This window comes from Esox lucius, chromosome 25 (genome assembly GCF_011004845.1).
Source record: "Esox lucius isolate fEsoLuc1 chromosome 25, fEsoLuc1.pri, whole genome shotgun sequence".
NCBI lineage: Eukaryota > Metazoa > Chordata > Actinopteri > Esociformes > Esocidae > Esox > Esox lucius.
Genome location: NC_047593.1, coordinates 11262170 through 11288441, shown reverse-complemented (window position 1 = coordinate 11288441; position 26272 = coordinate 11262170). Strand labels below are relative to the sequence as shown.

The window sequence follows — 26272 nt, the reverse complement described above, 5'->3', positions numbered from 1 at the left end:
CCAGACAGGTGAAAACAATCTACTAAAACAAGCTATTTTCAAGAACGAAGGACAAAAACAAGACAGAACAGGCTACATTTAGGGACAACGCAAACAAAAGACAATATGTTTTTGTCCTCAAGAATATATATTTTTTGCCTCATTTCTTTATTTCAGGATTTATTTCATAGCCATATTTATTTATTTAATATTGACTTAAACAGCATTCCATAGACTTCAAGCCTATAAACCTCCACGATTAGGCTGGCTTCTTTGATGTAAAGAATTCACAACAGTTATTTTTGTAAATTTGTGATTTTTTTTTCACAAACTGCTACATTTTCACAACTTTTAATACAAAAAACAATGGGTCATCAAAAAGCATTTTTCTAAATCTAACACTGTAAAATGAAACCTTTTGATCTACTTACAAAAATGATGTTACAGTATTACACACATTATAGATGAGTAGATATGAATTCCTTTTATTTTTGTGTAAAATAACTTTACAAAGGTATGTCCAAGCTGTAAAGTTGTGTTGCATTTACTTAAAAAAAAGTATAATGGCACATCATGTCAGTCAGGGCTCCGCAAGCTACTTAATCCAAATATGTAAAGTACTTCTGTTAACACATATACAGTTCCGGAAAAAAATAAGAAACCACTTCATCTTTATCTTTACTTTCCAAAAAAGTAGAAAAGTAAGGTTGTGGGTGAGGAACAGAAGGGTTTAAATGAAGAGACCTGTAACGGTCCCTTCCTGAAGGGACCATTCCACTTCATGTTTTCTGTGTGTCCTTGTCTTGTCCTTGTATGGTCTTTCCTGTTCTTGTTTCAGTTGATCGGTATATTCATTTCACCTGTGTTTTAGCCCCCACCTGTTTCTGTTCCCCTCGTTTAACAGTGTATTTAGTTCAGCCCCTTTCTCCCTGTCATTGTTGGTCATTGTGTGTGTCTGCCTGTCATGCCCTGTGCGCCCCTGTGCGCCCCTGTGCGCCCCTGTGCGCCCCTGTGCGCCCCTGTGCGCCCCTGTGCGCCCCTGTGCGCCCCTGTGCGCCCCTGTGCGCCCCTGTGCGCCCCTGTGCGCCCCTGTGCGCCCCTGTGCCTTAGAACCACTGACCCATTGAACTCTGGACTATTTTTGTAGTGCTTGGCACTCTGTTTTGGTTTACTTTATTTTTGTTTAAATAAAACAGGGGAATCCCTTAAACTTCTGCGCCTGCCTCCGTCTCCAACTCAACAAACGTGACAAGACCACTGCAAATTGAACGCTTCTGTTCCTCAGTCAAAATGTTCCTTTTCCACCTTTTTGGAAAGGAAAGGGTCCAGTGGCCTTTTAATTTTTCCCCGAGCTGTATTTAACATGTAAAGTTATCATAAAGACTCCAAATGTTGAAATACCCAGAATCTTCTAGAAACAGAACCACTAGCATGTTGCTGGAGTAACTTTAAATATACTTTTTTTTATTAACTTAATTAAGCATTCTCTCTTGTTATATACTCAGAAAATATGCATGCATAACACCCGGTTGACAGGATAGTCTTAATTTTGCATGCTTTTCGTAGATAATTGTAGGTCCTACTTAGATGGTTTCTACTGTTAAACAGAAAAATGGTTTACACACCGCACTTTGTCACGTGTTTGTGATAAAAAAAAGATAGGCCTATCTGAATTGAATATACCTAACTGATGTTCAGCGATGTGTGAAGTCGGTGTTTGAGGTGATTCTCAGTAAAGGAAGTGGCACTTAACTGAATGGTTTCTGAGTCATTCAGATAAGGAAACTGACAGAGACGCATGTTTCATTCTGCCTTTAAAAAGACCTGTAAGTTACTGCTCACTGTTACTCTACAATAATTACTCTACAACTGTTACTCTACAATAAACAACGTGTCTTGGAATTAAAGTTCCACCACCAAGTGTGTGTTGCAAATGGCACACTTTTCCAACAAGCTGTGTAGTGCTGTCAACCAGAGCCCTGGCCCCAGCTAGTGTGCAATAGGGAATGTGCTGCCATTTGGATTTCATCCCTGTTTTCATGTGCTGCTCTCAGGAATAAATTCAACATTGGTTGTGTCCAATGCCAGCGTCTTCCTTCTGGATCCCAGCTCTGAAACACTGTACCTGGGGGCCAGAGGCTCTATCCTGGCCCTGCACCCCTCCAACCTCACCTGGAAGTACCCACCGGTAAGAGTGAGAATCTGAGTGTCATGCTCCTCGCGTCCTCTCCTCCTTGGAAATAATCTGATGAGAAAACGGGAGACCTTCTGCTCCAGTGGCTTTTGAGAAGTAGGGGAGGAGATCACGTAAGCAGGGAAGCAATTGGGATCCACCCAGAAATGTTGCCACTTAACTTTCTGCGTGGGCGTTTATCCGTGCATATTTACGCGCTTTGCTGAGAAACGAGTGTGCATTAGTTTCTGCCTGTTCACCCTGTGTGGCAGTGTATTCATTGCTTTTAAATTATACTGCAATGTCAAACATACCCAGAGGATCTGTGGATTTTTTCCTTGATCTTTATCTTTTGTTGTTGGTCTGTCTGCAGATTCAGTGGGAGGTCACAGAAAATGATACGGAAGCCTGTATTCAAAAAGGCCAGAAGAAGGTAAGCAATGCTGGTTCGCTGTTGGTCTTAAGTGGCATATGAAGCTGTGTGTATATAAAGCAGTATCTTTGATGTGGGCCATGCATCATATGCTTTCAGCTTCCTTTGAACACCAATCCACATCCTCTTTAGTGGCAAGTATTTTCAGTTGTATCTGATCAGGTATGAAGCTGTGTTAGTGCATATGTGTGTGTCATGAATTATGTTGTTCCCCCCTCTAATGTCCCATGAACAACCCACATCCTCTTTGGCTTTCGTGTTTATTGTCTTATACGATCAGGTCAGAAAATCTTCAGAAACTGAGAATAAAAAGCATGACTGAGCTTACATAGTGAGCGTTTCTGTTATTGTTTGCCTTTGTTCAATGGGAGTAATTGGTTGAAATGAAAACCAACACTTACCTACATACATACACACATACTGTGGCACCTGTGTTAAGAAACCCTGCCTCATTACTCCGATCAGGAACCTCTGTGCCTGATCTGGGGTCAGGCCATCCACCCTTTCACCATTCAGCTAATTCAGATAATTAACTGCAAACTGGCAACTAGACCTACTCTGGTGGCCCTTTCCCACTGAGTTCTCTGCATCCCAGACAGCCCCCGGTTCTCTTTATCCCCTTAGGACACACGTTGTCCTTCTAGGTAGAGGCTAGGATGTGTCATTGAGGTGACCCGTAACATGGGGCTTTAGGTCAGCTGAGATGTGGCTCTCTGTGTCCTCTACAGGATGACTGTGCTAACTACATCTGTCTGCTGGAGTTTCTGAAGAATGGGACTGTCTATGTCTGTGGCTCCTACGCCTTCGACCCACAGTGTGCTTTCATGGTCAGTTACGTTCAGTTTATGTCTGTGTTATGTTACTGTACTAAAATACCCCCCCATCCATCAATCATCACTGTGTGTGTGTGTGTGTGTGTGTGTGTGTGTGTGTGTGTGTTAGGACCCTGCAACATTCTCCCTGATGAAGGATGGTGACAAAGTGAAGATGGTACAGGGAAAAGGAAAGTGTCCTTATAACCCCAGGCAAAGTCACACAGCTGTTACTGCAGGTGACGGGCACACGATTATCTTGCTGTCTTAATAGGGACGCCATTTCCCTTAAAAAATACTACATTTACTAATCCTACACCGTACTCTAACCTTAACCTCAACCTTACTGCTAACCTAAAAAATAGCCTTTTTTATAACTGGGACCACCGGTTTTCCTTGCACGCGTTTCATATATATATATTTATCATATAATCCAGTCAGAGTATGACCACCCCACAGTAACGATCCCGACTCACACCTCTGCTCTATGCCAACAATATAAATGTTTTCTTCATGGACACACACCAACACAGATATTAAATACTTTTTGGAATCCACAAATGAAATGGACTCACACATTCTCATCTTTTCATGTAGATGGTGTACTGTACACCGCTGCCTGTTACAACTTCATGTGCACAGAGTTTGACATCATCAGGGCAACAGATCCACCAAATCAACCAGTGCGCATATTCAAGTCTATGAAATTGCTCAATGGTACGACCCACTTCTCAGTCACACATGCCTGAAACCCCCGAGAAACAGAATATATCCAATATGTTTGACTCAGGATGTGCTTCACGAGTGTAGCATTACTTTTCTAAAAAATATTATTTGCTATTTGATTATCTGATGAGTCCAGATCCCTGGTTTGTGAGCTCTGCCCTGGTCAAGGACAGCCACGGAGAAGATAAGATCTACTTTTTTTTCACTGAGATTGCAGAAGAGTATAACCCTGAGGTCAGAGTCACACGGGTTGCCAGGGTTTGCAAGGTGAGAGTTAACAACATCAGTTGCTTTCTTGTTATGCATCTATTTCCAGGCTGCTAATTAATGTACGTGTGCTTCTCAGTTCATATGTTTAAACTCTTACCTCTTTCTCTCCTGTTCCATCTCTTTTCCCATACTCTGCTTGTGCCAGAGGGATATGGGGGGCTCTAAAATCCTGCAGAACGAGTGGACCAGTTTCCTGAAGGCTCAGCTGGTGTGTAAGGATCAGAACAATGTCCGGAGCTACACCATCCTGTCCCACGTCTACCCCCTGGAACACCGCGTCGGAGACCCCAGCAGCACACACTTCTACGCCCTGTTCACCTCCCACTCGTAAGGTGGTAGCGGGTGCAGAAGAAGACGTGGAGCAAAGAGAGAGGGGTTGAGGGGTGGGGGTTTTACAGTGGAGAGATAAGAGCAGTGGACAATGGGGTGTCATTCGGATGAGTAACTGCTTAATGAAATATTTTTCAAATGTAACCAATGTAGCAGAAAAATATTTGATTATAACGATGGTCATATTTTGCTGTAGAAATGAAAATTACAAGCCCAAGATTAATTTAGCAACATTGTATTTTACTTTATTGTGTGTGTGTGTGATTTTGTGCATGCAGGGAAGGAGAACGTGTGTCAGCGGTGTGTGTGTACAGCCTGGCTGACATCAGTAAACTGTTTGCAACTGGAGACTTCAGGGAAATGCCGACGGGGTCCTCTGTGCCGAGCCCCCGACCTGGACAGGTACCGCCTTAAAGCTTCACACACAGGGGCTACTTAGAACCACAACGGGTGTCTCTGAAGATGTCTCTGACATTTTTGGTTCCGATCAAACTTTTTTTCCCCAACCCTTTTCTCCCAAGAGTACTTATTCAGTCCTTTGCTGCATTTTCTTTCCCCCGTAGTGTGAATATGATAACCAGACAGCCTGGGACTCTCTCCATGTGCCTGACAAGGTGCTACAGTTCATCAAGGAACACCCGCTAATGAGTCAAACTGTGGACACAGTGCCCCTTCTGGTGAGGTGGGGAATCACATACACCAGGATCACAGCTGCCAACATGTCCAACAGTGACGCCGCTGTGCTATACCTGGGCACGGGTGAGAAAGACGGGAGTGACCGATGATAGAGAGCGAGAGAGAAGTGATTGATGATAAAGCATGCAAGAGAGGGGACTGATTAATAATAGAGGACGACGAGAGAGGGGAGGGATTGATGGAGGACAACAGAGAGGAATAATTGACAATAAAAGACGAGAGAAAATAGGGGGTATGAGTTTAAGCGATTATGATGTTGTGTGCATTTTGTACAGTGTTGGAGTTTTGTTTCAATGTTTGTAACACAGATCAGGGGGAGTTGCACAGCATTTCTGTTGTCGGTCGTAACGTCACTCTGCTAAATGAGATCGCCATCACAAACTTGGTGGAGCCCATCAACAACATCCTAATACACCAGGTAAGTACACGCACACAAACACACACACACACACACACACCCTATTAAACCCCTTTGGTTCCTCTCAGGGCCATGCTTTGGTGGGCTCCCCCTCTGCTCTGTCCCGTGTCCTGGTGGATGGGTGCGCCGTGTATCCCACCTGTGAGGTGTGTGCCCAGGCACAGGGCCTAGGCTGCAAATGGGACGCCAAGGAAAGAGCGTGTGTGGCGAAGTCTACACAGTGAGTCTACATAGAGACCTCTCGTTTTGTGTCAGCCTACCTCTCCTATCCAGCTGTGTAGAGTACTCTATCATTCCTGTTTGTTTAGACTACTGCCTTGCTGGAGTCTTCTCTTTCTTTTCTCAGATCTCCAGTACAAAATAAATCAGAGGACCCTTTGAAGGCATGTGGCACTGGAGAGGGTAAGTAGAACCAGTATTATTGGCACAATTTGTCTTACTCAATATTCTTCTCAAACCCTCCACTTCTCTCTGTCAACCAGCTTTCTCTCTCCCACTCTCTCTGTAGTAACTCAGTTTATCTCCCTCCTCTCTCAGGGCGTTGTTCCCCTTTGGTGAAGGAGCTGCATGTGAGAGCGGGATTGTTGGTCGTCCTGCCTTGCATCAACCTCTCCCCTCTCCCCTGTGTCTGGGAGCACCCCCAGGGCCGCCACACCCCGCTGCTGCACTCCTTCCTGATGGTCACTGTCTCCAGAGACAACGAGGGTCTATACTCCTGTCGCTGCCCAGCCCAGAGGAATGGTTTCTTGGACAGCGAGCCCTGCCTCACAGCCTCCTACCTGCTGACCATGGAGGAGCCTAATATCAATTACAGGGTGCAACCTATGATGGAGACACAGCCAGCGGGGTTGTTAGTGGTCTGTGTCCTGCTGGGGGCGCTGTTGGGAGCTTTAGTTGCCACTGTATTTCTGAAAAGGCGAAGCTGGCGAACACAACACACCACATTGGCGGACAGAAACGGAAGTGGAACCAATCAGGGTCAGCGGGAACGAGGCTTTGAGAATGAGCTGGTGATGACTGATGCACCTCTGGGCTAATCTGGACTGCGATTTCTTTGGAGAGAGACTTGGAGAGCGACTTGTATGATCTAAATGTGTCCTATTTGACATGGGATGTGACTGTAAAAAAAGTATATTTTTATATTGCACCATTTTGTAATGTTAAAAGTGTCATAGAAAATTATTTTTCAATATAGGACTTTTTTTTATGTCAACTTTATTTTCCATTTAGGTGCAGTAAGTATTCATTCAATAAGTAGTTTCCAGTATCATATGATTTAATAATACAATATACTTAAGCAGCCAAGTCTAATACTTTAGGCAGCTGAGGGCTGCTTGACGGTGCTTGTTAATGGACGTGCACACTTGAGTTGTTACTTAGTTCATTGTCCACACATAAGTTAGTATGCTTGGATTGTAGTTTATTTTACCGTGACTGGTTTTCATTTCCCATTATGCAAGAGTCCATCAACAGTCAATAAATCCATAGTTCACCAATACATTTTTTCTTCCTGCACAGCATGGCATGACATAACTTAGCGTAGCATAGTGTAGCGGTCAAAAAACTGTGTGCACTTTCCCTCAAGCAACACCTATCGTCTGAAGGAAGGTTCCTACCTAAATTCAATTACCAAATACCCAAAAAGAGCCCCCTAGTGGACACACTTGATAAGAGTTTAGGCAAAGACAAAAAAATGGCTCTTACATACCGGCCCCTAATTGGGATGAATCAAACATACCAATTCCCAACACATAACAAAAGAGCCACATATAAATACAAATAATGAGCACAACAAACACACATGTTGCTTGTAACAAACCCCTTAACCCATAGACTCATGTAAAAAACAAAGCTTTGCTACAGGCCTGTCTATAACACTGGTTTTGGTTTGTAAACGCACAGAGCGAACCAGACCCTTTTTGTCAGGGAATGTTTCCAAAACTCTTCCAAGTGGCCAGGAGCCTCGAGGCGCCATTGAATCCAAAATGGCCACAATGTCTCCAGGGTTGAGGCTATTCTTAGTTTTATTCCATTTCTGCCTCTCCTGGAGCAAAGGTAGATATTCTCTCACCCATCTCTTCCAAAAGAGATCTGAAATATACTGAACCTGTCTCCATCTTCTTTTTATGTACAAATCATGTAGATCAAACAATCCAGGGGTTAATGTTGGTTTCCCTTTCAGCAACAGGATATGATTAGGGGTTAGAGCTTCAAGATCCATTGGATCATCAGACAACTTGGTTATTGGTCGATCGTTTAAGATGGCCTCAGCTTCACACAAGACTGTATGGAAACCATCGTCATCAAGCATCTGCTGTTGGAGAACTGCAGTGAGGATCTTCTTCAACATGCGGATAACCCGCTCCCAAACCCCACCATAATGAGACCCAGCAGGAGGATTGAAACTCCACTTAATGCCCTTCTGACATAAAACTCCTTGAATTTTAGCCTGATTCAATGCGGAAAGTGCCTCTTTAAGTTCTCTTTTTGCTCCTATGAACTTTGTACCATTATCTGATAGAAGATGCTCCACTTGCCCTCTTCTACTCATAAATCGGCGCAGAGCATTAATACAGGAATCAGTGTCAAGAGAAGTAGCCAATTCAAGGTGCACTGCTCTGCAGGCCAAACAGGTGAAGATGACACCATAACGCTTTGCTGTGCCTCTTCCCTTCTTCACCATTATTGGTCCAAAATAGTCAACACCTGTGTTGGTAAATGGCGGATGGTCTGGCAGAATCCTCTCCTTGGGCAGATCAGCCATCTTCTGTCCCATCATCCGTCCATTATATCTTTTACAGAAACAACACTCTGCTATTACCTTTCTCACAGCTGAGGTGACACCTGTGATCCAATACCTCCTCCTCAATGTAGATAACATGTGGTTTCGCCCACTATGGCCAAGTTGTTGATGTATATCCTTCAGTATGAGGGTAGCCACATGTTGATCCTTAGTGAGGAGAAGTGGGTGTTTTATGTCTTCTGGCAAAGAACCCCGTGTCAGCCGTCCTCCAACTCTCAGAAGCCCACCATCTAGAAATGGGTCTAGCTTATAGATGGTACTCTGTTTACTTACTATGTCCTTCCCAGAAGACAAAGCAGCAATCTCCTCAGGGAATCTTTGCTGTTGGCAGTAGCAGATTATTGCCAGCTCAGCTTGTGTAAGATCTTCTGCTGACAAGGCGTTTCCTCGTGTTGCACCTTTAGCTATCCGACTCTCTTGCACCAAGGCACTCTGTTTGCTGGTATCAGCAATATCTGACTCCATCCTCTTGCAAGTTCTTCTCAACAATAACATCCTCTTCAACCTAAGTAACCAGGCAACTGATACTCGAAGTTTCCTCCAATCTGAAAAGTAAGCAATCAGCAAATCTGTACCCTTCAGTGAACCATGAGTATTTACCACATTTACAACAGCGTCTTTCTTGACCTCGGGGTCATCAATCCCTACTGCAGTGTGCACAAGATTCTTGGGCCAATCCTTTTCTGGTCTGGACAGAAACTTGGGGCCTTCTATCCATCTATTTTTCTTAATAAAATCGTCAGCCCTTCTTCCTCTGGATGCATCATCAGCCGGATTCTCCTTTGAACCAACATATCGCCACTGTGATGTCTTTGTGCATTCCCGGATAATGGAGACTCTGTTCGCAACAAAAGTATGAAAACGTTTGTCCTCATTCATGATGTACTTAAGTACAGATGTGCTGTCTGTCCAAAAGACAGATTCTTGTAACTGGATCCTCAACTCCTTCTTTAACATCAGGTCAACACTCGGCCCTCATTCAGGGGGGTTGCGGTTGGTGGGTGTCCCTTTGGTTGATGCCTGGCAATGTGGTTGGATTGATTTCCTGCCTGTTGGGCCCTGTCCGGGGCCTCCCCCGGGTAGGGCCACAGTGTCACCGGACCCCCCCGTCTCAGTTTCCAAGGTGTTACGCTGCTATATTATTGTGCTGGGGGACATGAGGGATGTACTACTAACTTTTCTCAGTTTCCTCCAATTTTAAATTTTAGAAAGAGATGAGGTCCTGGTCCACACCTGCGGATTACCTGGTTTGGGGGGACCGTTGCTGTTCCTGTCCTTGTCCACCTGGTCATACTTCTGACCTAGTCTAAAATCAAATATACTCTGGATTTAGCCAAGAGAAATTTATTTATTATTCCAATTGGACTCTTAATATCTCACCCGGCACAGCCAGAAGAGGACTGGTCACCCCTCTGAGCCTGGGTCCTCTCTAGGTTTCTTCCTAAAATTCGACCTTCTTAGGGAGTTTTTCCTAGCCACTGAAATTCAACACTACTGTTGTTTGCTCCTTGGGGTTTAAGGCCGGGTGTCTCTGTAAAGCACTTTGTGACAACTGCTGTTGTAAAAAGCGCTTTATAAATAAATTTTGATTGATTGATTGATTGATTGATTGAACACGGACAGCGAGCACAGCAGCAGTTAACTCCAAACGGGGAACAGTGACGACCTTTAATGGTGTTACTCTGGCCTTGCCCATGAGGAACGCAACATGAATGTCACCTTTGCTATTCTGGATTCTAAGATAAGTGACTGTGCCATACCCTTGTTCACTTGCGTCTGAAAAATTATGAAGCTGAGCATGTATGCAAGATCCACAGCTCACAGGCTTAACGCATCTTTCCACCTTGAATTCTGTAAGTGCATTCAGCTCCTTCAACCACCTTGTCCAGTCACGCAAAATGTTGTAGGGCACAGTCTCATCCCATCCGTAATTCCTCCGACATAATTCCTATAGCATAATTTTAGCAGGTAGCACAACTGGTGCCAAAAACCCAAGTGGATTGTACACTGAGCTTGAAACCGACAACATCCCACGTCTTGTGCAAGAAGACTTCTCATGGACCTCCATTTTGAACTTAAATGAGTCAGTTTCCGCACACCACAGTAATCCAAGTGCTCTCTCAACAGGCAGACTGTCCCTGTCCAGATCCAGCTCCTTCCACTCTTTGGCTCTGTGCTCCTCGGGAATGGTTTGCAGGACAGTGCGCCTGTTGCTACTCCATTTTGTCAGAGTGAAACCTCCTCGCTGACAAAGATTAAAAAGATCTTTAACTAAACAACGTGCTTCATCTTCAGATGCCACACTCTTAAGGCAATCGTCTACATAGAAGTTTTCTTTGAGCGTTTGAACAACCTCTTTTCGGAACTCAGAACAATGATCATCTGCTGTTTTTCTTAAAGCAAAAGCAGCACAACTCGGAGAGGAGACAGCCCCAAAGAGATGGACATTCATACGAAACACATCCACTTCTTTTGTAAAATCTCCATTCTGCCACCACAAAAACCGAATGAAGTCCCGGTCCTCTTCTGCCACCCGAACTTGATGAAACATTGATTGTATGTCTCCCATAACCACTACCGACTCCTGCCTAAACCTCAAGAGGACTCCAATCAATGTACTTGTGAAATTGGGACCTTGTAAAAGGACTCGATTCAAAGATGTTCCATTGAATGCCGCACCACAATCAAAAACCACCCTCAAGTTCCTCTTCTTGGGATGACGTACACCATGGTGAGGAAGGTACCATACCTTGCCACTCTCACCTTTAAGCTGATGAATGGGCACTTGCTCTGCATATCCTTTTTTGACCATTTCATTTACAAATGATACATACTCCTGAGAGTATGTATACGCCACAGAGAAATTGTTAGGAAGATGCACATTTTCTTTTTTAAATGGCAACTTCAAGGTATAATGATTGTCCTGAAGTTTGGCTGAACTCTCTGCAATCTCCAAAAACCTTATATCCTCTCTTGACAGTCCTGGTTCCTCTGCAGCTCTTTCATTAAAGTCGTGGTTGTATTGTTTAACCAACATTTCCTCCAATCTACACACAGAAATCCTGTTAACCATTGCAGAACAATCTTCAGCCTCAAAGCTGCCTGCATGCAAGGAACCATTGATGACCCAACCTAATGCCATTCTCATAGCATACGGGCCCTCCCCCATGGCTGTTTATGACTTCCCAAGGCTCCAACATCTTAGGAGCGTTGTTTCCAATCAACAATTCAACGTTAGCCATTATGCAGGGAACTTTAACCTTTGCCAGGTAAGGCCACTTAGACAAATCTCCTTTAGATACAATGTTGTCAGAACTTACAGGCATTTGTTTCTGTGTGAGTGTTTGTGGAAGCTGGTAGAAGATGTTACCATCAATAGCAGCTACTTCCAAACCTGAAACTGCACATGCTGTTACAAACTATGGGACAGGAAAAGGTTGTAACAGAAACTGAGTTCCTCTACCAGAAAGCTTCAGTTGCTGCATAAGACTTTCAGTACAAAAAGTTGCAGAACTGCCGGGATCCAGGAATGCATATGTCTGGATTATTTGATCTCCTTTACTGGCCTTGACTTGAACTGGTAAGATAGAAAGTAGACAACGATCTTTTCCAACCCCTGTATGACCACATGTTTCGGCAGATCCTAAGAACTTGTATGCCTCCGCTTCCTCTGAATTGGCAGTATTGTCAGTATGTCTGTCAACATGAAGCACAGTGGGATGGTGCTGACTACATATCCTACAGGTCAGACGTTTGCCACAATTATGACTCATGTGCCCAGCACTTAGGCAACCAAAACAAAGCTCCTTCTCCTTTAGAAAGGCCATCTTTTCCCTTTGCTTCTTCTTGTTGAATTGTTGACAGTACTCCAATACATGATGCTTAGCACACCACACACACAATGGACTTACTTTAGAACTGTTTGAAGACAACCCTGTCTTCGTATTCTTAGAGGTTTCCACATATTCCACTGGTGCAACAGTAGTGGCAAAGAGGTTTCCTTTAATTCTTCCTTTTGGACATAGCCTTGGTCTATTTACAGGTCTTGGTACAGTAGGCAAATCCCTAATATCCCCAAACAAGGGGTCCAATAGGATGCCAACTTGTCTTTCAATGAAGTTCACAAGATCTTTGAACAAAGCTCTACTTTGAGTAGTTTCCAGAATGTTATGGGCAACAGTTCTCCACCGCTCTCTGAGCTTGAAAGGCAATTTACACATAATAGCTCTCATATTGCTGGGCATATCTAACTCCTGAAGGTATTGCAATTCCTCTGTGACGTTGCAGCAACCACGCAGAAAAAGAGCATACGATTGCAAAGCATTGACATTCTCTCCTTTTATTGAGGGCCAAGACAATGCTTTTTCCAGATAAGCAGTGGCAACCCTGTACTTACTGCCAAAATGTTCTTTTAATAGCTGTTTTGCTTTAGCATAGCCAAGGTCAGGGGTCATGTGTAGGCAAATACGCACTAACTCTTTTGGTTGCCCCCTAGTGAACTGTTCCAAGTAATATAAACAGTCACTACAGCTTGTCTTCTCCTCCACTCCCTTTTCAAATGCTTTGATAAAGGAAACATACTGAAGAGGGTCTCCATCAAATAATGGTATATCTCTAGCTGGTAAAGATGAACAACGTTGTTGTTGGACAAGAGCTGATGTGATTTCATTTTGCTTTTGCATTATGGTGCCAATGTCACTATACTGAATCTCCTTTTGTGGCCGAAGAATCATTGCAGATGCTTGTTGTCCATGTTGAACTGATGCAGGTTGAAAAGCTATTTCAGATGCACGTTGGTAATTCTGCCTTTCTGAGTCCATATCATGCCAAGGCTGTTGATGAATTTCCTGATATGGCACAGATGAGGTTAAAGAGGGATCCGTTGCTGTTACTTTATTTGCAGTTTTGCTACGGCCAACAAGTTTGAACTCCTCTGCCATCGGATTTAATACGGTTGCAGATGCTCTACTGTTTGCTTTTTCCACTTGAGACTTTGAAACTTGAGAAGCATTAGAGACACTGCGACTTTCAGAGGCCTTTAGAACAGCAAGCTTCGCATTGGATTCCAATAGCATTACTTTCAGTTCCAGTTGCTCCTTTTTCCTCTTAATCATTTGCTCTTGGTCCTCCAAGTCCTGTCTTTCCTTTAAGGCCTCCATACGAGCAAGCAGTGCAGCCTTATTTGCCTCAGCTATAATTCTAGCAGAAGAAACACTACTGCATGTACTTGTTTTACTTGGATGTCTACTACCAACATTTGAAATACAATCATTTGGATTGACCCCATCAACTTTGTCACTCATGACCTCGTTTGTAATAATTTCATCATTTTCATTAAATGGTACCCAGGCTTTAACTTCAGAAATAAAATCATTATTTACAATCATTTTTGCCTAAAACCATATGTCATGTTTTTCCTTCTCAGTTTCAGGTAACATACCCATCAAAGAACCATGAATACTTTTTACTTCATCACACAAATCCAAAAAGTCAACAAAAACAGTTTGCACCTCTTTTACATTTCTTTGTTGAATCAGACCTTGAATCTTTTTCCTTAAATTTGTAGCTTTAGTTAATACAGATTTTCTATCACTTTGCAACCTTTTCTGCAAATGCTTTAGGTGTTAATTTCACAACACGTTTTTGTTTGTCTATTTGAACATCAACATTAGTAACAACACCATTGTTCAACTGAAGCGCGTCACTAGACCTATGATCTGCTTCAGCCGGATTCATAATCCAAAATGTTCAGAGCACGATCGAACCAACAATAAATCTAGTTCGTAAAGTTACTCTTTGACAACCAATGCATTGGAATTATGTCCCATGTTGTGTGCACACAAAGTTAAATGGCCAATCAACAAGTAGCACTACTTAACATACCTCTTCACGTTGGGCGCCATTTGAAGAAAAACTCCTCTGCTTGACGTTTGTAGAGCAGAACCAGTGTTTTTCCTTGCACTGGTAGACGGTTTCTGACCCAAGAGCAAAGACGTGCACATATAATCCACAGATATGCGATGTCCTCTTGACTGCAGCTGCTCTCAGTTGCAGATGAAATCGATGCAACGTTCCTCCAATGATCCACTCAATCTCATTCAACAGATGCGTGAAACTCCAATGAAAACATAAGTAAACTCAGTTCCTTTTGAGAAAACAGTTTTTTGACTAAATTGTAAGCAGCCAAGTCTAATACTTTAGGCAGCTGAGGGCTGCTTGACGGTGCTTGTTAATGGACGTGCACACTTGAGTTGTTACTTAGTTCATTGTCCACACATAAGTTAGTATGCTTGGATTGTAGTTTATTTTACCGTGACTGGTTTTCATTTCCCATTATGCAAGAGTCCATCAACAGTCAATAAATCCATAGTTCACCAATACATTTTTTCTTCCTGCACAGCATGGCATGACATAACTTAGCGTAGCATAGTGTAGCGGTCAAAAAACTGTGTGCACCTTCCCTCAAGCAACACCTATCGTCTGAAGGAAGGTTCCTACCTAAATTCAATTACCAAATACCCAAAAAGAGCCCCCTAGTGGACACACTTGATAAGAGTTTAGGCAAAGACAAAAAAATGGCTCTTACAAGTATTATTGGCACAATTTGTCTTACTCAATATTCTTCTCAAACCCTCCACTTCTCTCTGTCAACCAGCTTTCTCTCTCCCACTCTCTCTGTAGTAACTCAGTTTATCTCCCTCCTCTCTCAGGGCGTTGTTCCCCTTTGGTGAAGGAGCTGCATGTGAGAGCGGGATTGTTGGTCGTCCTGCCTTGCATCAACCTCTCCCCTCTCCCCTGTGTCTGGGAGCACCCCCAGGGCCGCCACACCCCGCTGCTGCACTCCTTCCTGATGGTCACTGTCTCCAGAGACAACGAGGGTCTATACTCCTGTCGCTGCCCAGCCCAGAGGAATGGTTTCTTGGACAGCGAGCCCTGCCTCACAGCCTCCTACCTGCTGACCATGGAGGAGGCTAATATCAATTACAGGGTGCAACCTATGATGGAGACACAGCCAGCGGGGTTGTTAGTGGTCTGTGTCCTGCTGGGGGCGCTGTTGGGAGCTTTAGTTGCCACTGTATTTCTGAAAAGGCGAAGCTGGCGAACACAACACACCACATTGGCGGACAGAAACGGAAGTGGAACCAATCAGGGTCAGCGGGAACGAGGCTTTGAGAATGAGCTGGTGATGACTGATGCACCTCTGGGCTAATCTGGACTGCGATTTCTTTGGAGAGAGACTTGGAGAGCGACTTGCATGATCTAAATGTGTCCTATTTGACATGGGATGTGACTGTAAAAAAAGTATATTTTTATATTGCACCATTTTGTAATGTTAAAAGTGTCATAGAAAATTATTTTTCAATATAGGACTTTTTTTTATGTCAACTTTATTTTCCATTTAGGTGCAGTAAGTATTCATTCAATAAGTAGTTTCCAGTATCATATGATTTAATAATACAATATACTTAATTTGGTTTTACCCATGTTGATGGATGACAAGAGGATTTTGTCATTCAACCTCATAAAACAGGTGAAAAGTGTAAAATACAGCTCCTGGAGACTGGGGCCAACTTAAAGCGCATAGAATTTCTTAAAAGACATCAATTTTGTTAGGTTTTATTTTAAATATTATATCGAGTTGCAAAAACCTTTGAAACCTCAATTTTGCTGAAAAACATTTGAGAAATGATTGTATTAGAATTACAATTCTTACTGTTTTCACATACTAAAGTATATCTTGTAAAGTTTAATCATATGACTTATTGGAGGCAACTGGCTTACTTTATCACAATAAAAAACAGTTTCTACTAATGTAGTTTCTTTTAATTGTAGACTTTAAAAAAAATTTGTAATCATGTGTACAACAACAAATGGAATGCTGCTCATTTAGCACTACAGACACAACATGGAAATCAAGTGTTGCTGTGCATTTTCTCAGTTGTTTCTGTTTTCTATTAAATAATTGAGCAATTGCTTATTAACCTGCCTGAAGTGCAATGTGAGTGAGGTTTCCACTTGATATACACTCACCTGAAGGATTATTAGGAACACCTGTTCAATTTCTCATTAATGCAATTATCTAATCAACCAATCACATGGCAGTTGCTTCAATGCATTTAGGGGTGTGGTCCTGGTCAAGATAATCTCCTGAACTCCAAACTGAATGTCAGAATGGGAAAGAAAGGTGATTTAAGCAATTTTGAGCTTGGCATGGTTGTTGGTGCCAGGCGGGCCGTTCTGAGTATTTCACAATCTGCTCAGTTACTGGGATTTTCACGCACAACCATTTCTAGGGTTTACAAAGAATGGTGTGAAAAGGGAAAAACATCCAGTATGCGGCAGTCCTGTCGGCGAAAATGTCTTGTTGATGCTAGAGGTCAGAGGAGAATGGGCCGACTGATTCAAGCTGATAAAAGAGCAACTTTGAAATAACCACTCGTTACAACCGAGGTATGCAGCAAAGCATTTGTGAAGCCACAACACGCACAACCTTGAGGCGGATGGGCTACAACAGCAGAAGACCCCAACGGGTAACACTCATCTCCACTACAAATAGGAAAAAGAGGCTACAATTTGCACGAGCTCACCAAAATTGGACAGTTGAAGACTGGAAGGATGTTGCCTGGTCTGATGAGTCTCGATTTCTGTTGAGACATTCAGATGGTAGAGTCAGAATTTGGCGTAGTGCCAATTGGGCATCGTTTAAATGCCACGGCCTATCTGAGCATTGTTTCTGACCATGTCCATCCCTTTATGACCACCATGTACCCATCCTCTGATGGCTACTTCCAGCAGGATAATGCACCATGTCACAAAGCTCGAATCATTTCAAATTGATTTCTTGAACATGACAATGAGTTCACTGTACTGAAATGGCCCCCACAGTCACCAGATCTCAACCCAATAGAGCATCTTTGGGATGTGGTGGAAAGGGGGCTTCGTGCCCTGGATGTGCATCCCACAAATCTCCATCATCTGCAAGATGCTATCCTATCAATACATTTCTAAAGAATGCTTTCAGCACCTTGTTGAATCAATGCCACGTAGAATTAAGGCAGTTCTGAAGGCGAAAGGGGGTCAAACACAGTATTAGTATGGTGTTCCTAATAATCCTTTAGTTGAGTGAATGTTTTTGTACTGGTGCAACATACAAGCATAATCAAGCCAAGCTAAAAAAAAATTTGAATCCACGTCTATATGATAATGCAACTTATTATGACATCTGAACTGGTTATCCCTATCCCCTCCTTTCCAGTCAAGGCCTGCTTCCCCACACTTTTCCCTCTCATAACCAATGTAATGAACTCCTCCCTGTCCACTGGCCTCATTCCCCCCGCCCTCAAGCTCACTGCTGTTAATCTAAAAAAATAAAAAATAAACCTGGACTTGACCTTGACACCCCTAACTTCTATCTCCAACCTCCCTTTTTTTTCCAAAAATCCTTGAGCGCGTTGCTGCTGCTCAGCTCAAATCAACCACACAGCCGTCTTGGTCACAAATGGGTCTTCCAAATTGACAATGAGCCCAAGCGTACCTCCAAACTTGTGACAAAATGGCTTAAGGAAAACAAAGTCAAGGTTTTCGAGTGGCCTTCACAAAGCCCTGACCTCAATCCTATAGAATATTTTTAGCCAGAACTGAAAAAGCATGTGCGATGTGATGGTGATTCCATCGATCGACACTCTTAAAGGAGTAAGAAACAGAGACAAAATTATCTTGGCACAAGTTAACCATTTTTATATTATTTGCAAATAAGAGAGACACGTCAAACGCTTACAAACATAATCGTCCGAGGAGTCTCTAACTCAATACAGCTCATTCAACAGTATGTATTACATAGAAAAGGGGTGTGGTATGTTGTTGCCCATCTGTCTTGTGTCAGGTTTTACCCAAAGGGCGGGCTGTCCCCCCACCTTATTCTTCCTGCCATAATGTTTACTATTGTGTTTACCTAAAAGGGCTAATTGACCTTACTCCCCTCAAGGACCACATTCCTAAGGAACAGAAAGGACTGACACCCTTCTTTATCTAGGCAGGAGGACCTGGCCCAAATACCTAATAATCCTCTGATATTATACAGACATGTGTGTCACAATCAAAGTAAAGATTTACATACCAGCCAATGGGAAGACAGTCATCTCTCAAATGCACCTTAGTTCAAAATTTCCATAACAGCGAGCAAGGAGGCCTAAAAACCTGCCTCAGTTACACCAGTTCTGTCGGGAGAAATAGGCAAAAATCACCCAACTTATTGTTGAAAGCTTGTAGAAGGCTACCTGAAAATATTGACCCAAGTTAATTAAAGGCAATGCTACCAAATACTTATTGAGTGTATGTAGACTTCTGACCCACTGGGAATGGGATGAAATAATATATAAGCCTCTATAAGCATTCCCTCTACTGTTATTCTGACATTTCACATTATTAAAATAAAGTGGTAATCCTAACTGACCTAAAACAGGTAACTAGGATTAAATGTCAGGAATTGTGAACAACTGAGTTTAAATGTATTTGGCTGACATGTAAATGTAATCCTGACATCAACTGTATATTGAGGAGCATAGTCAGGTTAGGGAAAAACTGTCTGGATGAGTTTATTGGCTCCAAACAGAAATGAAATTGAGGTAAAATCATGCTGCCACAAAACTATTTTCCACCATAGAGGCATCCCAAGAGGGTACCTTGTCTTGCATTTACAAGCACATAGACACCAACAAATTTTCTAGCATATAGGGCAGCCTACATGGCACTGCATCACATGATCTCCATTGGAAGATGCCCACTAGGACACTTTATCACATCAGTAGCTATAGCTAGATTACTAGCAAGGCAAAGGACTTTGACAGCATTCTGAAAAGGAATTATCTGTAGCTAGTTAGCAAATATTAGACTTACCTGTGTTTATATGAAGGTTTCGCGGCAGATGTAATATCTCTGATGTAATATCTATATTCAAAATCCTTTGTCGTTTGCATTTGATCTGTTGACTTTGTTTACTACTCTGTGTGTATTCGCTACTGTTCACACTCAAGATGTTTAATACAAGAATCTGTGCATCATTCATTGTCAAAGTCGTAGAGTCCATGGTTGTCCTTTGCTATTAAATGCAATCCATGGACAGTTGTTTTATACAAGACGAGCCAGCGTTTTCCTTTCGACCACTGGCATTGCAATGAATTTTGCCTGATCGTTTCGAAAAGTATCCAAGTCAGGGATTTCCTCATCATCATACGATTCATCTTCTGAGTCATGGCATTATTGTCCTCCAGAAAGTAGCATCTCACAACTTTTGCTTGTTTGTTATTAAGTCACATTAAAGTTCACATCTTCCTATAAGGCATGTCTGCAAAAAATACAAAATGTCTTCTTACAAACGGCTCTCCTGAAAAGTAGTGACATGCGACACAAGCCAAGGTTCCTGAATTCTGTCACCTATTTCTGTGGCTCCTACGACATCGAACCACAGTGTGCTCTCATGGTCAGTTACGTTCAATTTATGTCTGTGTTATGTTACTGTACTAAAATACCCCCCCATCCATCAACCATCACTGTGTGTGTTAGGACCCTGCAAAATTGTCCCTGATGAAGGATGTTGACGAAGTGAAGATGGTACAGGGAAAAGGAAAGTGTCCTTATAACCCCAGGCGAAGTCAGTTTATATTGCTGTCTTAATAGGGACGCCATTTCCCTTAAAATATACTACATTTACTAATCCTACACCGTACTCTAACCATAACCCCAACCTTAATACTAACCTCACCCTAACCTAAATAAATGTCCTTTTTCGTAATAGGGACCACCGGCTGTATTATATACAGCATATAATACAGTCAAAATATAATACAGTAACCCCTCTATATGGAAAATATACTTTTTTCTTCATACACACACTCCAACACAGATATTAAATACTTTTTGTAATCCACAGATAAAATGGATTCACACATTATCATCTTTTCGTGTAGATGGAGTGCTGTACAATGTTGCCTGTTGCAAATTTAGGAGCACAGAGTTTAACATGTAGCCCGAGCTACACCATCCTGTCCCACGTCTACCCCCTGGAACACCGTGTCGGAGACCCCAGCAGCACACACTTCTATGCTCTGTTCACCTCCCACTCGTAAGGTGGTAGCGGGTGCAGAAGTAGATGTGGAGCAAAGAGAGAGGGGTTGAGGGGTGGGGGTTTTGCAGTGGACAGATAAGAACAGGGGACAATGGGGTGTCATTCGGGTGAGTACAGTAACTGCTTAATGATTTTTTTTTTTAAATGTAACCAATGTAGCAGAAAAAATATTTGATTATAGTATAACGATGGTCATATTTTGCCATATAAATGAAATTATTACAAGCCCAAGATTAATTTAGCTACATTGTATTTTACTTTATTGTGTGGTGTGTGAGTTCGTGCATGCAGGGAAGGAGAACGTGTGTCAGCAGTGTGTATGTACAGCCTGGCTGACATCAGTAAACTGTTTGCAACTGGAAACTTCAGGGATATGCCGACGGGGTCCTCTGCGTCTGGGCCAACCCCCTGACCTGGACAGATACCGCCTTAAATCTTCACACATAGAGGCTACTTAGAACCACAACGGGTGTCTCTGAAGATGTGACATTTCTGACATTTTTGGTTCCGATCAAACTTTTTTTCCCAACTGCCAAATAACCTTTTTCTACCAAGAGTATATCATCAGTCCTTTGCTGTATTGTCTTTCCCCTGTAGTGTGAATACGATAAACAGACAGCCCAGGGTTACAACTCTCTCCATATGCCTGACATGGTGCTACAGTTCATCAAGGAACACCCGCTAATGAGTCAAACTGTGGACACAGTGCCCCTTCTGGTGAGGTGGGGAATCACATACACCAGGATCACAGCTGCCAACATGTCCAACAGTGACGCCGCTGTGCTATACCTGGGCACGGGTGAGAAAGACGGGAGTGACGGATGATAGAGGGCGAGAGAGAAGTGATTGATGATAAAGGATGCAAGAGAGGGGACTGATTAATAATAGAGGACGACGAGAGAGGGGAGGGATTGATGGAGGACAACAGAGAGGAATAATTGACAATAAAAGATGAGAGAAAATAGGGGGTATGAGTTTAAGCCATTGTGATGTTGTGTGCATTTTGTACAGTGTTGGAGTTTTGTTTCAATGTTTGTAACACAGATCAGGGGGAGTTGCACAGCATTTCTGTTGTCGGTCGTAACGTCACTCTGCTAAAGGAGATCGCCATCACAAACTTGGTGGAGCCCATCAACAACATCCTAATACACCAGGTAAGTACACGCACACAAACACACACACACACACACACACACACCCTATTAAACCCCTTTGGTTCCTCTCAGGGCCATGCTTTGCTGGGCTCCCCCATTGCTCTGTCCCGTGTCCTGGTGGATGGGTGCACCATGTACCCCACCTGTGAGGTGTGTGCCCGGGCACAGAGTCTAGGCTGTGTGTGGGACGCCAAGGAAAGAGCGTGTGTGGCAAAGTCTACACAGTGAGTCTACATAGAGACCTCTCGTTCTATCTCCGCCTACCTCTCCTATCCAGCTGTGTAGAGTACTCTATCATTCCTGTTTGTTTAGACTACTGCCTTGCTATAGTCTTCTCTGTCTTTTCTCAGATCTCCAGTACAAAATAAATCAGAGGACCCTTTGAAGGCGTGTGGCACTGGAGAGGGTAAGTAGGACCAGTATTATTGGCACAATATTTCTTACTAAATTTTCCTCTCAAACTCTCTCTGTAGTAACTCAGTTTCTCTCCCTCCTCTCTCAGGGCGTTGTTCCCCTTTGGTGAAGGAGCTGCATGTGAGAGCGGGTGCTGCACTCCTAGCGGGTTAACCGTGCATGGCCCGAGACTGGGTCCTCCCCCGCTCATGGGCTAGCTACATAAAGGGTGAGAGTCGGGGTGCCCGGCTTAAATTATTTTTGGGATTTATCAGTACAGGTTCCCGGGCTTAAAATTTGAACTCAGGACGTAAGTGCACAATACGGTCGGGCCTTTGGTTAATACTGTTAACAGTACGGTGGGTGGACCACGGTATAAGATCAGTGTAAGGAATATCTTGTGAAAGGGCTGACAAGCTTATTAATGCATGCTAAGGCACGTTAATCGAGGTACCACCATGAAAGGTGATGGCGTTGATAGCCCCATTTGGGTTCACCCTGGATCCGGCGTTTTCGCCACGCTTAGGTTTGATGGGTGAGTGCGGCGGTAGATCTTTGCCGGTCTCTCCTCTTTATGATGGGCTGGCAGGGATTGTGTCTGATGCTTGTGGTGTTTGGACATGTGAACAACGGTACCTTTGTAGGAGTAGGGTTTCCGGTTAATGGTGTTTTCATTCAGTGACGGATGCGTGGCCTGCCGGGCAGATGGACGTGGTAACGTATGGAAGTTGCAGAAGGCGTAATATGAGGTTGTTTGGAAGGCATAGGCTACGGTATGTAGAAAGTGGTGATTGATGGAAGCTTTGGGAATGTTTGTGTGGGGTTAATTGATCTCTGTGTTGTAGTTCTTTTTATTAGGTTGGATGGATCGTCCCTCTGACTGCCCCCACCCTCTCGCAGTGTTCCGTCCGGCCGATCGCTGGGACTCCTTGGATGTTTGCGTGGTTCCATCCCGCCCGGCGACACTGCACCGTTGGAGAACATTTCCCTACAATCGACGTAGCCAACCCCGCTGGTGGGCGAGATAGCCCCCGATTGGTTTCGCTCTATGGACTTTTTCGTTGTGAACGTGGTGATGCAGGAGGCCGTCTGGAGGCCGTTTTGAGGGAGTCTACGTGGGTCAAGCAAAGGTCCAAACTGGGGGAGTAGTACACCCCAGATCTGTAATCTCCCGTGTTTGCAGCGACTGAGAACAAAGAAGACTACAGACCCGGGGTTGAGGAAGAGCCTATGTTAACCGCTACGTTTAAATTTATGAAGCTACCGCTAGACATTCAACTGGACATTGGATTTGGGAAGATGCCTGTGTGAATCAAGACAACGGCTCTACAGACGTATTGTTCCCGCAAGAATAGAGACAGTTTCGGCTTCTCTTGGGCCTCGCCATGAGCGATCCAACGGGAACACGCAGGAACGCTGAACCGCCTGAGGGAGGGGTACGGACGGTCAGACAGGAAACGGACCAGAGGGAGCATCGACCGGTTGGAGATCATTCCTCAATACCGTTTTCATTTGCTTTAGTAAACTACGTGGTTAGTTTTTGTACGTCAGATTTGATGGTTTTGTGGAAGTTGATAGATGGATTTGAGAAAGTTTGGTAACTACTAGTTATTTTTGGTGTATTTTAGTTATAGCTCCTGTGGTTAGAAACATGTCGATCTGCGATTTATGCAGTTGAGGTTGGACCTCATCCTTCAAATATCAGAGCCTGTAGAAGGGAGTAGGGATTGCTCCTGTTAATTGCCGCAGTTGTTGGTCAGCTTATGTTTTGAATCAGTAGTTATGCTACTGAAGTTGTATATGCGCGCGCCACTTGTGTGTGTTCTGTATGTGGTTATGGCCCGAGTCACGGGCATTTGTCACTATCTGTTTGTGGTCGACATCTAGTAAATGCATTTGTCCATTTTGGTAATCCCTGTGCACGAGGGTTCCGATTGGCTGCATTGTGTGTTCCTTTGTGGAATATTTGTGTATTTGTTTGAGATGTGTGGGTGTGCACTCGCGTGGACGCATTCATTGTGTTGTTGTTGTGTTTATTTTGCGAGGCCCACTGTTTCGCCTTTTACCTTTGTGCTGAATCTGCGAAAAAGAAATTTGCCTTCTAGTGTTGTGCTGGTGGCTGGCACACGTGGAGGTCTTTGCATGCTAACTTAGGATTGTATACGTGGATGATGTCCTACGTTTGGTTTGGGATAATCACACATTATGTGAAAGCTAAATACATTTTCCTCTCAATGGCTTTAATGTTGAAATTTATGGTTTTGTAACCATGTGTAGTAAGGGTGGAGACCTTAAGTCATCCAACTTTGTTAATTGCTAGAACAAATTTTATATCTTTGCATGACGTATTCATGACAGTAGCGATATTGGCTGTCAGCCACTATTTTGAATGACATAGACATAAATCTAAAGTTGAGTAAATTCCCTAGACTTTAGGAGGTCAATTGAGTCATGATGTTTGTTTGTTCTCAACCTAGTTTGGCCGTTGCCTGTGAAATGCAAATTTGTATATGCTGGAAGTTGTTTCAAAATACTTCCTTCACACGAGCAACTGTGTGGCACAGTTGTTTTTTTTATTTCCTTTGTGGATGTTTTTATCATTTTCACGTTTGTTTTGGTTGCATATTAAGTTTGCGACGTTTAACTAGATGAATGTTAGATTCCTCCCAACTATCGTTTTTTTTTTCATGTCCGTTCTATAATGGTTCTGCTTTCAAGCTTGGAGTCATTTTCTGTTGACTCTGTCGTGAAAGCGGGGGGTGGGGGGGGGGGGGGGGGGTGGGGGGGGTTGGAATGTATGATATTATTATCTATAGTGGAAAAGAATTGAACTTAGAGTTCAAATGAAAAAGAGTTTAACGTAAAGATCAAAGCAAATTAAATAGGTACTTAAAGAAGTTACGTGAATAATCTAGTTTTCCGTTTCCATAGTGTTTGTCTAATTGGGTTTTTGAGAAGAGTTTTATGCTAAATCTAACATGATTATGGTTGAGTAGAATACATCTTACCATTTTAACTTGGTTTAGCTAAGAAATAACTAATTTGACGGGATGAATAAGTGACTATGGGATTGTTACTATAGATATTTGGTTAGAAGTAATCATATTAAATCTCATGCATTATGCAGAGAGCACATTTTGTTATTTCTTACATGTTTGAAAGGGGTTTTTACCTTGTTTGAACTCTGGTGACAATATCAACTTTGGGTATTCTACTTTAATTTCTGTCCAATAATTGGAATGTTAATGGTTAACAGATGCTTCTCTGAGGTGTAAGGTTGCTTGCTATTGTCTGGCCTGGGTTGGTTCTCAAGGTTACAACGTGTCCCTTATTGATAAGGTGACCATTCTTCAAGAACAGGGTCTGTAATCCTTAGGTTAGTAAACCACCCCCCCACACCAGGGTGAGCCCTGGGGCGATAGTGCATAAAGGGGGGGGGGGGGGGTCATGATTTATGATAGGATTAAAGAGTGTCTTTGATGTGCTAGGATAATAGGAGAGGTTCACACTGAGTTTCATCTTGTAGAGAAATTAGGCTAAACAACAGTTATGTTAGCTGACCTTCAAGATGGTGTGAAATGTTTCGATTTGAAATAAGGTATTTGATCATTTATGTGAAACAATGGGGAATTTGATTGTAGTTCCGACACAACACAATCAGATGTAACTTATATAGGTGAACTGAGAAGTGGTACTTCAATGCAAGCAAACTATCTTAACTGATGAGTTATTGAAACAGTAATGGGAAATGAGAAATTGTCCTTCTGTTCTTTGTGTTGGTTGTGAAACCAACCATAGAAAAGAGTGGAATTGTTACTTTGCTACACTAACAGAACAGAAGCACCAGAAATTTTAATGTTTTAACGATACTGTTACTGATTACAACTGTTCTAATCTATTTGGACAAAGGAAGTAGAAAGACATTGGAAATATAGGGTCTGAGTGTGAGGGGGGTTGAGAT

General features: G+C 43.0%; 2 protein-coding genes across 2 annotated transcripts in view; both read left to right on the top strand.

Annotated features, from left to right (window-relative positions):
* The window catches only part of LOC105006842 (semaphorin-4F), a 15292-nt gene extending 7742 nt beyond the window's left edge, over positions 1–7550 (top strand). The window contains exons 2-14 of the mRNA XM_029118452.2: positions 2034–2167; positions 2526–2585; positions 3314–3412; positions 3528–3636; positions 3995–4114; positions 4260–4390; positions 4539–4720; positions 5002–5125; positions 5287–5482; positions 5728–5837; positions 5906–6057; positions 6184–6239; positions 6375–7550. Coding sequence (XP_028974285.2) covers positions 2034–2167; positions 2526–2585; positions 3314–3412; positions 3528–3636; positions 3995–4114; positions 4260–4390; positions 4539–4720; positions 5002–5125; positions 5287–5482; positions 5728–5837; positions 5906–6057; positions 6184–6239; positions 6375–6874 — 1973 coding nt within the window. The 3' untranslated portion in view covers positions 6875–7550. The remainder of the gene's footprint in view (positions 1–2033; positions 2168–2525; positions 2586–3313; positions 3413–3527; positions 3637–3994; positions 4115–4259; positions 4391–4538; positions 4721–5001; positions 5126–5286; positions 5483–5727; positions 5838–5905; positions 6058–6183; positions 6240–6374) is intronic.
* A 13865-nt stretch (positions 7551–21415) lies between these two features.
* Positions 21416–22485, top strand: LOC109615291 (semaphorin-4F-like). Its single transcript, XM_034290908.1, has 5 exons — positions 21416–21563; positions 21809–21918; positions 21991–22142; positions 22269–22324; positions 22421–22485. The coding sequence occupies exons 1-5, from the start codon at positions 21416–21418 to the stop codon at positions 22483–22485; spliced, it is 531 nt and encodes a 176-aa protein (XP_034146799.1).
* Positions 22486–26272: the final 3787 nt, after the last annotated feature.

Bases quoted from the DNA above. Each gene is read 5' to 3' on its own strand.
- LOC109615291 (XM_034290908.1), top strand. From the start codon at position 21,416: ATGGTGCTACAGTTCATCAAGGAACACCCGCTAATGAGTCAAACTGTG. The intron at 21,564-21,808 runs GTGAGAAAGACG...TTTGTAACACAG, and splicing joins TGTGCTATACCTGGGCACGG to ATCAGGGGGAGTTGCACAGC. The intron at 22,143-22,268 runs GTGAGTCTACAT...GTCTTTTCTCAG, and splicing joins TGTGTGGCAAAGTCTACACA to ATCTCCAGTACAAAATAAAT.